Genomic DNA, 14,774 nt, shown 5'->3' with positions numbered 1-14,774 from the left:
CATGACATCCGGACAGGCACCAAAATGTTAGTCTACAAAGCAGTGGTGATCCCAATGCTCTTGTATGCATCAGAAACTTGGACAACGTCCTGACGACATCTGAAGGCACTTGAAAAGTTTCACTAATGATGCCTTCGAAACATCTTGAATATCAGCTGGGAAGATAGAAGGACCAACATCAGCGTGCTGAATGCAGCAAAAACAACAAGCATTGAAGCCTTCATCATCAAGAACCAAATAAGATGGAGCGGTCATATTGTTTGGTTGTAAGAAGAACGTCTACCAAAACAAATCTTCTACTCCCAGCTTAAAGAAGGCAAATGTAAAACAGGCAGACAACAGAAGAGATTCAAAGCCATTTTAAAAGTCAAAATGAAGAAATGTAACACCAACATCAATAATTGGTATACCAAGGTCAAGGACAGGAATCTCTGGCAAACCATGTGAGAAGGAACAGCAACTTTCGAAGCCAACAGATGTGAAAAACTTGAAGAAGAGAAGAAAATGGAAAGCGAGGCAGAAACCACCAAAGCCCAATCTGCTATCAGGAACTAGTTGTCCAGAACGCGGAAGAACTTTCAAAACCAAGATTGGACTCATAAGTCACCTGAGAGCCCATGAATAGATTAGCAAAACAAAGACCATCATCCTTAAGGGATAGCCACTATGATAGATAGGTTAAGTGAGTGGACAAAGTTCTGACAGATGGAGTACAAATTTGGTAAATGTGAGACCTTGAGATTTTGGAAGAATAACAGCAAAATCGACTATTATTTAAATGGTGAAATCGACTATTATTTAAATGGTAGATGAGGTTCTCAGAGTGTGGTAAAGGGGGAAATCTGTAGTTACTACTCTCAAGGTCTAACTTTCAGTTTACTCCCTAGCCTCCGGAAATGTCTTTTAGGACGTGATCTCCTTTTTCCCCAAGTCATTAGTAGCAATGTGAACCACAATCTTTGGCTATTCACGCACTTCCAGGACAATATCCTGACACTGCTCTGACATCTTTTGCCTTGATTCTGGAGTCACATCCACAGTGATAGAAACTGTCTGTTTTGCTAACCAGGCCTCTGCTATCACTAATACCCTTCCATGCTTCTTCATCCTCTTATGCAACTGAGACATCTGTAGCACCATAGACATGAACTTAGACAATTGGCTGCACTTCTGTGAGGAATCATTGCCTTGACCAGGATCTAAAGCAGAAACTCCTTCATGAGTGGCAGAGAAGATATCAACATACATCAAAATGACCAAGAAATTGACAAAGTGAAGATAGAATAAGAGTAAACAAGATAGATACACAAAACAGATAATAAAATGCTCTATAGATGTATAGAAGAGAGATTAGTAAAAGGACTACTAAAGATGAGAAATTATAATGGGAAATTGAAGGAATTGTAGATATTATGTGAAATAAATAAATAGGATAAAAGACACAAACTCATCTAGAAAAACAAATAGGTCTAGTTCAAGAAATTGTTTCACCATCACTTTTCCAAGGACAATTTGGATTGTCAGTGACATTTATATGAATTAATCAAATAATTTATAAATTTATTTCTAACTAGACTTATTAGCATTTCAAGATGTTTTTCTGTTTTTTATCCAAGCAAACATCACGTCTTCAAAACACTTCAGCACTGGATAGTTTTACGTAAAGAAATGTGTGCTTGCTGTCTTCAATTAATTAATCCACATTTGCTTGTGGGACTGATAATTCTATCCAATAACCATTGTTTTATTATAGCCAGGTCCTCAGTTTTCTGCCATGGAGCTTAATATAATTGAATAGTCGATTCTTGAATCTCAAAGCTTTGCAGGCATTTCCCAGGAGGTGGGCAAGTTATTGCCATCTTGAATGATTGGCAGAAAGCTTGGCCCAGTGATTAATGTGTACATTACTATACTTGAAGGATAACTTCAGAATACCCCTGAAGCATTCTGTTTGTCCTCTCTGGAATAGTGGAAACAGGATCTGGCAGGTGAGATGCTTTTTGGCTATCAAAAATGTCTGGTCCATCCAAGTTGATGGCAAATGAGTTTTTTCTGAACATATGTGGAGCTAGCTTCAAGGTCAGTATTGTTTGACACTGAACCCAGAGGATGCTGCACAGATATTACTGATACAATTTTTATAGTTGTCTATTGTTTCACAGAAATACAATCCAGGTTTCAGTAAATATAAAAATGATGTCAATTGTGTTATACATTAGGACTTCTGTTGACTTTTTTTTAAGATTACCTAAAGAGTGGAAACCCATGCAGACACGGGGAGAATGTGCAAACTCCTCTCAGACAGTTGCCCAAGGCTGGAATTGAACCTGGCACCATGCTGCTGTGAGGCAGCAGTGCTAACCACTGTGCCACCATGCCACCCCTGTGGTGATCTTTGCTGTCAAACAATTACTGCTGGAGTTTGTAAAAGATTGAGCTAACACAGCTAATCCAGTGCTGAATCATTTTGTCAATGGCAGCCTCAGAGAGGTGACTGCCAAGAATAAAGGAAATACTCAACACATTCCAAAGTCCCTTTCTTAATACAATTGAGGGATAGATTATTTAGCTTATGGGTAAGTTAATAATGAAGCTTTGTTTTGGCAAAATTCAAGGACAGAGGGTTTCTTGCATGGAGAATTGAAGAGTTTGACAATGGTGTGCAAATATGATACAGATGGGCAAGGCAACAAAATTGCAAACTATCTATATCTATAATGGAGTATAACTTTGGGACAGAAGTGACCAAAGTTAAATAGTTTTCCTTCCATCATGAATATTGTCTATTGCTGTTAAAACATTTTTACAAAATTAAGATGAATGCATGTCTTTGTCAGAGTATTTCCTCCCCCACACTGAAATAAAAAATAATCTAAAGCTATGGTTACAGATTTGTAAAATGTTTATTCTTTTGTAATAAACCATAAGAATAACTTAGAAGATTTGGGTCATGATCAGAATAGTGTGACATGACATAAGAGCACACTATAATGAAAACTGAATGAATGTTAAGAATTTACATAAAGGAAATCTACTACCAAACATTTACATCACAATTAAGACCTATGCAAATCAAAATAAATAGAATAAATTACAGATAGAAAATGTCATCTTATATACAAAATGTTGCAAAAAGTTAAAATGTTCATTTTAAGATAGCACATTTGGGAAGCTAGAATGTCTTATTTAGTTAAATATTTTCAGGCATAGTTTGTATTTTAGAATTTTCAGCACGGTATGAATTTGAAAGCATTAAAATAATTAGATTTTTAAACAAAAAAACAACAGTCCTACAACTGACATATCCGAAAATAAAAATTTCCCTGAGGAATAAGGTTTAAAAAATCAAATTACAAAACATATTTTTACTCAAAATTGAAATGATATTTTGTTCTTTGTAAAATGATACCTACATCAGTGTATTATTGGCTCCCATTATCACCCAAATAAACAAAGTAGTTTCAATGGTTAATTGTCAAATTAGCGCATAGTAGGTAATGCTCTTATTCAAATATATATATATATATTATCAAAAAATACAGCATTCCAAGATTTGAACATAAAACAAGCAAATTATTGAACATGACAGATTCCATCAGGATGAAACAGATACGCATGCAAAGTTGGGTTTCTGCTAAAAATCTTGAAATCACTTTGAACTTAAAAAAATAAACATACTACTGTTTAACTAACTGCTTACTCGATTTTTTAAAGATGTTTGTGCAGTATAGAACTGATCAAGAAACAGAAGGAAAACAGTAAATAGTTGTCTATTGTAAGTCAGCACATTAATAAGGGTTAAATTATATATTTCATGTAAAGATATCCCATTTTATGACAACTAGTTTCAAAGATAAGAACATAAGGCTTGACTTTTATGACGTTGTCTCAAAAGCACTGAAATAATTTCACTTTCTAGATATACTTATTGAATGTGGAGTGTTGCAACTTAATTAAACAAAATTTTATACCAAGCCACAAGATACAAACACAGATAAACAAATTGGTTAAGAAAATATGTCTAAGAAATGCCTTCAAGGCAAACAAGAGAGGTAGCAAGGTATTCAGATTGAGGGAAGGTACAGCAGAACCTAGTTTTGGTAGAACCTACAACCTTGGGAGTGTACCAGATTAGCAGGCTTATATTTATTCTTCTGAAGGGAAATCACTCTGGACTGACTCTGAGCCAATCTCTTATTACAGCGACTGGAACAATTCCAAGACACAAACAGCAACAACACACAACTTAGATCAAAAAATGGCAAAGGATGGTAGTATCGCAGATAGACCTGGTCAATGTCTATTAAAGGTACACATATTTGTAGCTGAGGAGCTATTTTGCATAAAATAATTATTTTCACAGGACTTCCTCACTTCCATTTTATACTGGATCAAAATCTTTGATAGTCAAATAATAAAATGTATTTTTATGAAATTAAAATGCATTCATCGTTTTAAACATGAACTTAATCAAGTCAAAACATGAAGTTACAGATAAACAGTGGACATTGTGCAACATAAATACAAAAGACTTGCTCGTGGTGGATTGATTCCTCAGCAATGAGTTATGTAAGATGCAATTTTATTAAAAATAAAAAGAGCACTTGCCTCTTTCAAGAAGTTTTCAGTGTATTCTGTTGAAAACCTCAGGATAAGGTCAAATGAAAACTGACACACAAAAACAAGTGTAGAAATTGTAAATGGCAGGATGGGTAGGGGTGGGAATTAATGCATGAATCTATATTTGTTCATTATGATTCATGAATGACTAACAATAGTGATGTATAAAACAGGCAAAACTACACACCTGTCGAGTCTATTTGACCATAAATATGATTAATCATTTAAAATTTTAAAAGTTAATAAAAGACTAATAATAGGATAGGTTGCATAAATTCCCAAAAACAATTTTGAACTGCACGTGTATGAGATTAACCAAATAGAAGATTGTAGAATGCTTTGGTTTTGATCCACAATCTGAACAAATTTATGTTATCATTCCTAATGATGAAATTCATTTTAGCAGTGACCAGTCTTGGACTTGGTCCGACAGAACAGAGTCTGAATTTATTAATAGTAGATCATCTTGAGCCTGTGATAGCAATGAACAGTTGTCCACTTGAAATTTATTTAGTTTTATCCTATATGAAACAGATCAGAAAGATGCCATTTCAATTTCTTGAACTAAACTGAAATCAGATGCTACTTTAATTAAGAATCCTTACAGGATATCAAACTGGGAAATCGATTCTCAGTGAAAATTGTTTAACATTCCCTACATTGTCCTTAGTTGCACTTCTTACCATGTTTACATATATGAAAATTGGACAAAAAAACTTCCTTAATTCAATTGCTACTAGTTGCAACAATCTTAAACTCTGAATCTACCTGGTATATACAAATCTTTTAAGCCAAATTGATGGGATAATTTAAAAGTTACACTGCAACTGCATGTTGACATATCTATCCTGTATCATGATAAACAGCAAAATGAAACAAGTGCTAATTAGTCTAAGAACTCTAAATTTACTGTTGCAAAGAGTTGGGAGTTTAAAGAAGTATAATCAATACAATTTTATTTTGTACATAGTTGATTTTCACAATTTGGAAATAGAGTAGTTGATGGGTATTTTTACTCTATTAACCCCTTCTCACTCTAATTGCTTCTTACAACTCTTCCCTCTGCATCATTTTATTACCACTGCCTCGTGAGTGAATCCAACCATTCCTAGCCTGCATCAATGATGTCTGTTTCAAACGCTTGCAGTAATATCACACCTCAAATGCAAAAAAAACCCAAAGTAGTTTGGAGAAATATAACCCAAAAAAAACTAACACCACACCAAAGTAAGAATAAGTGACTAGGTCATAAAGGGAGAATATAGGTTCGGGGGCTTAAGGAGATAATTTCAGAGAATAGGGCTTGAATAGCAGAAGGCACTATTGGCATAGGTGGAGAGAAAGATGCAGTGCAATTTGTGGTTAGGGAACAGATTTTCTGGCATGGTCAAAGACATAATCATCCCACTCACTGGAAGAGTGAGTTCCACATGTTCATAATTCATTATGCGAAGGAATTTCTACTAAATTCTATATTTAATTTGTCAATAGCTAACATTTATTTATGCCTCCTTGTGTAGGACTCACCATAAATGTTTTTCATTTTGACTGTATCAGCCTTTCAGAATTTTAATTTTATAATTTACTATAAATAGGTTATTCTTAGATAACGTGTTCCAGCAGCATTGTATGCTTATAACATTGCTGAGGAATTAATGAATAGGAGTTTTAAGAACGCTGATCTCGGTTTGCAAAAGCATGATCCCAGTTTTGATTATTTCGCACGCTTCACTCTGCGCACACACCAATGTCCATGCCAAAGTCTCCGCGAATGCACCAATGTCAGCGCCAGTCTTTGTGCTGTTCTGCGCATGTGCCAGTGTCAGCTGCCAACATAGCAGCTTTCTGAAAGAGGTACTGTACAGGGAGCAGCTTTCTAAGAGAGATACATTGAGCAGCTTCCTGTGAAAGGTACTCTACTCTTGAATTGTCTCTTTTTTTTGAAAAAAATGAAGAGGCATAGTGACAAGAATGTTAGCAAGGAGTGTTGTGGTGATAAAATTGCAGGTGGTGAATGCTAAACCCGGGTTTCCTCCGGGTGCTCCGGTTTCCTCCCACAGTCCAAAAATGTGCAGGTTAGGTGAATTAGCTACATTAAATTGCCTGTAGTATTAGGTGTAGGGGAATGGGTCTGGGTGGGTACGCTTTGGCTGGTCGGTGTGGACTTGTTGGGCCAAAGGGCCTGTTTCCCCACTGTAAGTAATCTAATCTAAAGAAAGGCTATAACACTGGAAGAGAAGCTAGATATTCTGAAGTGTTTTGCCTGTAAGGAGACAATAATGTGATTTGGCTAGCCTAACAGGAGTAAAGGAGTCTATCTTATACATCATGATGACCATCTGTCCCTGCACTAACAATATTTTTTTAAAACGTACTGTGTTTAATTTACTTTTGTTTCATTGATAAACATGATTTCTACCTTCATTCAGGCTGTACTATACTTTGTGTTAGACTTTTGGGTGATTTTTGAATGATCATGAATGATATTTTTTTGCTGATCTGCCTCCAACCCAACTTTTCCCACAGTCCCCATTATTTATAATTAGTGATTTTCTATTAAGAGACAATTCGCCGTAATGCAACTACGGCATTACAGGAGAACTACCTGTACTCTATTAGGTACCCTCCTAATGCTCTTTCCCAGATAAAATATGGCTTGACTAACACAATTTCTGCAAGTTATATTCTTTCAATGCTGGTAACTTCTTCTAAAAAAAAATTCTGCACTAAACATTTGTATTAAAAACATTTGCATAAATTTTCCAAGCATTGTTTGGATGCATCGCCCTATGGCAGGAATATAAGTCCAATAAACCATTCTGAGGAAGTAGGAAAAGTACTTACTCATTTGCTCTTTGCACAAGAATTTCACTCACAGGAGCACCTATTGAGAAATTATGTGTCCTTAACTCTCAAGCCATTAAAATTCATGCATTAAATGCTGTGGACTCCTTGCAAGTAAGCATCTGTACTACATTACATGATTGACATTATTGCAGCAAACGTTTAAATCTATATAATTGTAAAACTCCAATATAATACTGTTGATTTTAGTTTGGATGCAGTAAGGAAAGCCAGTAAGAAAATTTGGCTTTCTGCTGCAATTAGTTTTCATAAAGTGTATCTTTTTTGTAAAGGAGAAAGAAATCTGATGTCCAATTTAATAGGTTTTAGTTCCTAATAACGTAATTGTTTTTTCTTATTTGATTTTTATAATGTGGAGAACCTGAATTGGTATTAGACACTGGTCGGCTGAGCTGCATACATGCAGTTCAGTACACAAAAGAAGCTTTTCCTTCCTTCAAACAACTGTACAACCTTGCTTGCTTGCTACAATGATTATTAAAAATGTACTCAAATATATATTACTTTTTGGCTTGAACACATTAATGAAAATAATTCTGTTATGAAAATTGACCAATTGTTACATAAAATATTCATCCAATGTTCTTTTTTAAAACAATACTACTTTAAGCTTATTTTTAAAAATATATTAAAATTGCTTCATCTCCACCTCAAATTTATTTTTGAAAACGTGCTTCTGCAAAACCTCGAAGTCCCTCAACACCCCAACAGGTAGAATTAATTGCTAAATTACGAATTCTTCAAATATAGTTTACATAATCTTGGCTAATCACTTTGCCCTTTCTCATTATTGTTATATTAGACTATGATGTCAAAATATTGTGTTGTTGATTGAAATCAAAGTACATTTTGTTCATCTACAGTAATTATTTGGCATGCATTGTTCTCGTGGAATTTTGCTATTGCTTCTGTGGTTGTTCTGGGCTTTGGAGGCCAATCAGGATCCAGCAATAATTCCTGGGCTACATGCATAAACTTGGCCTTTGGTCTTCGTTTATTAGAGCAGAAGACAAACGATAAGCATCTCTTGCCTTTCCGATCAAGGATCTCCTTTAAGATGCAAAATAAAATGGTAATATTAAGATTTTTATTTAATTAAAACATTAAAAAAGCAAGTTGTATTTACTTCATGGTAGCAATCTAAGGCTTGTACTGATTTTCATTTCAATTGCCTCCATGAATCATGATTAGCCATACCACAAATTCCAAAGTTTCTAAAGCCTTGTTCTATCATCAGCTCTATTTACCAAAAATTTATCCAGGGTGAGTTATACAATCGTACAAAACAAATATAATAATCCATAAGGGGTTCATTTATCTGGCTTAACTGTCCTCAATCCAACTGGGAACTTTATGAGCATTGTGCCTTGAACAGTACACCACAGAGACAGAATGTTAGCCAAGTTGTTGGTCAAAGTGTTTCTTATGTTCAGACTGAAAGACACAAAATGTACCAGAGCAAAAGGTTCTAGTTGTTTTGCATTCATATTGTTACTGCTCCAATATCTAACAATGTAATACTGCAATTAAGGACACTTTGTGATCTAATTTCTCGTGTTCTCTTCAATTTTGCAGTAGGTAGGACTTCACTTTTTTTTATTCACCAATGGGACATAGGCGTCGCTAGCTGGCCAGCATTTATTACCTGCCCACAGTTGCCCTTGAGAAGGTAGCAATGGTGAGCTGCCTTCTAGAACCGCTGCAATCCTGTAAATTGAGCCACAATGCCCTTAGGGAGAGAATTCAAGGATTGTTTTGAGGAAGAACTAGTAGATCCAGAACATTGGCTCTGCTCTCTCTCCGCAGATGCCGCCAGACCTGCACAATTTCTGTTTTGCTTTCAGACTTCCAGCACCTGTGGTTCTTTGGTTTTGTTTTAATCACATGAAGCCACACGACTTTTTGGATATACTTATTTTGCAAGGAATTGGAAGAGTTAGCCACAATGGTATTTACATGCAGGTCTGTCAACAAAACTAGGTGCCACATTTTCTTCCCTAGGGTGTGCATCTCAAGAAACTAATCTTTGGTTATTTCCAAATGGGGGTATCCTGGCAAAAAGCTCACGGAGACAACTGGAATCAGTCATCATTAATCCATGTGCAGTGGTATTCCACACAAAAGAATTCATGGCTATTCAGAACATATCTGGATATTTCTGTTAAATTCAAATACCTATACATTTTTTTTTTAAAACTACTTGCACCACCGCAAGCATAGGTTCATTCTGAATGACAAAATTAGCTTTTTTCTGACATGCACAGACAGACTGTATAAAATAGTTGCAAATATGATCACACAATAACTGAATTGGCAGCAATACTCACATCCTATGAACAAGGAAACAGTAACTGCCAAAATGAAAGTGGCAAAGAATTAAATACGTTTCAATTATTCTACCAATGTAAAACTGAACACATGAAACTGTCAAACATCGATCAAAGATGTTTGACAGTAAAAGTAGAGATGTTGAAATTTTTAAAAAGTCCAAAATACAAACACCGCTTTGAAATAAATTAGAAACGCATCCCAGCTGTCTCAATATTTTACTTGTAAAGTTTAGTTTTTCATAAAAAACAAACAAAATGACTAAGTCCTTTAAGTATGATTGAACTGGTTAGATGAGGGGATCTTCTAGTAATGTAACTAAAACAACAAATAACAGGAGAGGGTAAAAAGCAGACAAAAAAAAATCATGCTTTTTCTTTGAAGGATAAGTAATATGGAGTTATGTACTGAATTACAGGAAAACAACAGGAGAATGTAAAGTCCAACCTGTTCATAAGTGGCTGTGAAGTGATTAGGTTCGAGTCCCTGTCTCTTGAACACAAGTTTCCACAGGACCAGGTCAAGTAGAATAGTCTGTGACATATTGCAGGACGTGGGAAGAATTAAGACTAAATAAAAATTAATTTAAGCATGCAAATGATCAATGTGTAACACTCAATTAATAGCAACAGTGTAAATCATTAAGCAAATGCTGGCAGTGATTACGAAGGGTTTGGGGGCCAGAATTTAGCTACCGAGGCAGGTAGCTCAAGTCAGGATGCAGAGCACACCAGAGGTTGTGTGTGTGCTAAAGAATGTTGTTTAGAAGGCTCACAAAGGTTCTTTTGGATTTTGTACCAACTGTTAAGTCTTCTAAGATCATACTGTCTCTTACATGTCCACATGGTGCCTCATCCACTAAATTTACCATCATACCTTCCATGCCATATTCATGCCAACGCAAGCCTCTATCACATTTCAATAAATCCCAATACAGTATCCACATGGGCAGACCTCAGGAGTCATAGAGATGTACAGCATGGAAACAGATCCTTCATTTTGTCAACTCGTTCTTGCCGACCAGATATCCAAAGCCAATCTAATCTCATTTATCAGCACTTGGCCCATATCCCTCTATAGCTTTCCTCTTCATATACCCATTCAGGTGCCTTTTAAGTGTTGCAATTGTACCAGTCTCCACCACTTCCTATGGGCAGCTCACTCTATACAAACACCACCCTCTGCGTGAAAAAATTGCCCCTGAGGTGCTGAAGAATGCCAAGATTAAAAAAAACTTAACTATCTACTACAGCTCTCACTTCTACTTACTTGAAGTCAGGAAACAAAAACCCTACTCATAAAACCCATTCAGAACTTTTAAATCTCGAGTGGTTAATCTCTAATAAAGCCAAACTTCTTTTCAGGTCCAATAGTGGGATCTAATCCTTTTACAGGCTCTTCACATTCTTAACCAAATTATAAACACAACTGCTTGCTGATATAAATAGGCTTGTTTGAAACTCAGCCAATCATTCATAATCGCATAACAATAGCCCTTAGAACTTCAACTAAATTACATGACTGGAAACTAACTTACAATGTCTAGATTAGAATGGTTCTAGAAAAGCACAGCAGTTCAGGCAGCGTCCGAGGAGCAGTAAAATCGACGTTTTGGGCAAAAGCCCTTCATCAGGAATACATGCAAAGAGCCTGAAGGGTGGAGAGATAAGTGAGAGGAGTGTGGGGGCTCCAGTTTCTCCCCCTCCCACCCTCCTCCTCTCACTTATCTCTCCACCCTTCAGGGTCTCTGCCTGCATTCCTGATGAAGGGCTTTTGCTCGAAACGTCGATTTTACTGCTCCTCAGATGTTGCCTGAACTGCTGTGCTTTTCCAGCACCACTCTAATCTAGACTCTGGTTTCCAGCATCTGCAGTCATTGTTTTTACCTAACTAACTTACACTGTCAATCAAAGCTGTGCAACAGAAATTATTTACTGCTCCAGCTTACTTTTCTGAAGTTTAAAGAGTGGATCATTTAAAAACTTCAGATCATAGTAAGTACACAGAACTTTGGGATTTCCTCCAATGTGAGTCATGTCTCATCCCCTTTACCCTACAGAAATCAAAAAATGAGATGTGTTATAAATTGGGGTGGCATATCCACTTGCGGGTTCCGCTTGCACTTCTGAAAGATTCTGGAGTTTCCCTGACTCTGCTAAAATATGGCCCAAAGTGTACATATCAATTTATAGTTAATAAATATTGAGAAAAAAAACAAAAATGATTTTCAACTGTTGACATGACAATGTCTAATTATAATATTCAAAAATACTGCAACCAAAAACAATTACAGAAATCACAAAGACATTAGTGAATGTGATATTAAGGGATAATCTGTGGAATATTTACTATGAGTAAACTATGAGTAAGTAATAAGAATATATCTTTATTTTAGGAGCTATTTAGCTCTAAAGGAGAAATTAAATCAAAGAAAGTGCATTCTTCAAAACAACTAGCTTCATTGCATCCAGAGAAAATCTTGATGTATTTGGTCAGGAAATACAGTTGTTTCACAGATTCAGTGCCATTCAGCAAACTGCACTTGCTTAATCAACTGTACTATGATTCAAGTTACAGGGAAGGATTGTTCATGTCCCCGAGAGCTCCATTTACTACATTAAAGACGAGTACATCAAATAATCCTGATATCCAATAAGGAGCCATGTATAAGATGAGCGTATAGAATACCAGCCGCTAACCTAGTTGATTAGACAGGTTGTGAATGCTTCTCTCCAAGACGGTAAATGCATCTGCTTATCCAATGTACATAGTAGAGCAACAGAGAGGAAAGAATGAATGTTGAGTGTAAGAGATTATACTTATACTACAAAGATTATACTTCAACAACCCTCTCTTACTTCCAAAAGATCAGATAAGTCAAATATGATCATTCTTTAGAACCAGACACAACATGACAAGGGGGACACCAGCCACTGGAGGGAAATCTATTCATCAGTACTGGGAGCTGCTGGAAAGGTGAGCAACTGTATTTGTAAGAGAGTGATATGGTACAGCATGGATGGGAATGTTGTTATGCAAGGAAAGGAGATTCATCTACGATCAGGAGCAAGCTGGCTTTACAGAGGAAACTGTGTATGATCACATCTGGATTGGTCAATTCATTTGCCAGGGGCTGGGGGCAGAAAACAGAAGGGACTAGGTACACTGAATGGTGAGTCACTTGCTTTTGAGAGAATTCAATGGCTGTTGAAGTTGCTTGAAATGAATGAATGTTTCTAAGAGGGGAAAGGACACAAGAAAGAATATAAGGGGGTGGAGCCACAGAGAAAAGTATGAAAGGTAAAAGAGGAGAGGGGAAAGGAATACACATTTAAAATGAGGTAGGGAGAAAGAGAGACCTGATGGCAAAGAATGAGGAAATTCCCTGTCAAAATCTAAGACCCTGTAGGGAAATGTTTGAATTTGTACTGGCCCAGTGCAAGCGGAGAGTCAGAGTTGGACAGCATGGAAACAGAGCCTTCGGTCCAACTCGTCCATGCTGACCAGATAGCCTAAATTAATCTAGTCCCATTTACCAGCATTTGGCCCGTATTCCTCTAAACCCTTCCTATTCATTGAACCATCAGATGCCTTTTAAATGTTGTCGTCATACCAGTCTCCACTATTTTCTCTGGCAGCTCATTCAATACACACACCATCCTCTGCATGAACATGTTTCCCGTTTGGTCCCTTTTAAACATTTTTCCTTCTCACCTTAAACCTTCACAAACCTTGCTAAAACTTATGCCTTGGCTATTCACCCTATCCATTTCCTTCATCATTTTATAAACCTCTCTAAGATCACCCCTTTGCCTCCAATGCTCCAGAGAAAATAGCCCCATCCTTTTCAGCCTCTCCCTCTACATCAAACCCTCCAACCTGGAAATATCCTTGTAAATCTTTTATGAACCCTTTCAAGTTTAACAACCGCAGGGAGACCAGAATTGAGAGCCATATTCCAAAAGTGGCCTAACCAAAGTACTGCACAGCCACAACTCTCCTTTACTCAATGCACTGACCAACAAAGGAAAGCATACTAAATGCCTTCTTCACTACCCTGTCCAACTGCAACTTCACCTTCCAGGTTCTATGAAGCTGCACCCCAAGGTCTCTTTTTTAGGCAACACTCCCCAGGACCGTACCATTAACTGAATAAGGCTTGCCCCGATTTGCCTTACCACAATGCAACACTGCATATTTAAATAAATTAAACTTCATCTGCCAGTCCTCAGCCCATCTGATCAAGGTCCCGTTGTACTCCAAGATGACCTTCTTCACTGTCCACTATATCATCAACTTTGGCGTCATCTGCAAATTTACTGACCATTCCTCCTATATTCAGATCCAAATCATTTATATAAATGACAAAAAGCAATGAACCTAGCACCGATGCTTGCAGCACACAGCTGGTCACAGGCCTCCATTCTGAAAATCAACCCTCCACCACCACTATCTGACTCCTACCTTCAAGCCAAATGTTGAGGAAAAGAATATGGAGGCATTTCATGTCATTTGAGAAAGTAGGATAACTAATGAAGAGCATACAGTAAAACAAAGACATGTAGAATAAATTGATAGGTAAAGCAAATTTTTGCATTATTTTCAAAAGGAGGTTGCTATGGGTTATGATGCTGGATAAAAGACTATATGGCGTGCACATTAGTTCCTGGAGTTGGCAGGATGAAGTTTTAAAATTTGAAGAAACAGCTAGACAAAACCTATATTGGATTTGAAAAGGGAAGTCAATTTTAATCGGTTTATACAGACAATAGGAGTAAATACTACATATGGAACTCCGAAGGATCATTGCATCAAACCCTGTGTAGTAATTCATTCCTGTAAGCTTATCAATTTCAGCTGTAATATCTTTTGTATTAAGACATGTTTCAATCACAGGCTAGTCTTTGTGTTTTTTCCCCCTCCATCTAATTCCTGTCCTTTCTATATTAGTTATCCTGTTG

The 14,774-nt window shown here is 36.6% G+C and overlaps 1 protein-coding gene across 1 annotated transcript in view; it reads right to left on the bottom strand.

Annotated features, from left to right (window-relative positions):
• Positions 1-8,064: 8,064 nt before the first annotated feature.
• atp13a3 (ATPase 13A3) overlaps positions 8,065-14,774 on the bottom strand; it is a 174,968-nt gene continuing 168,258 nt past the window's right edge. Inside the window, exon 32 of the mRNA XM_060834125.1 lies at positions 8,065-8,535. Coding sequence (XP_060690108.1) covers positions 8,323-8,535 — 213 coding nt within the window. The 3' untranslated portion in view covers positions 8,065-8,322. The remainder of the gene's footprint in view (positions 8,536-14,774) is intronic.

This window comes from Hemiscyllium ocellatum, chromosome 13 (genome assembly GCF_020745735.1).
Source record: "Hemiscyllium ocellatum isolate sHemOce1 chromosome 13, sHemOce1.pat.X.cur, whole genome shotgun sequence".
NCBI lineage: Eukaryota > Metazoa > Chordata > Chondrichthyes > Orectolobiformes > Hemiscylliidae > Hemiscyllium > Hemiscyllium ocellatum.
This window is presented reverse-complemented; position numbering and strand designations above follow the sequence as displayed.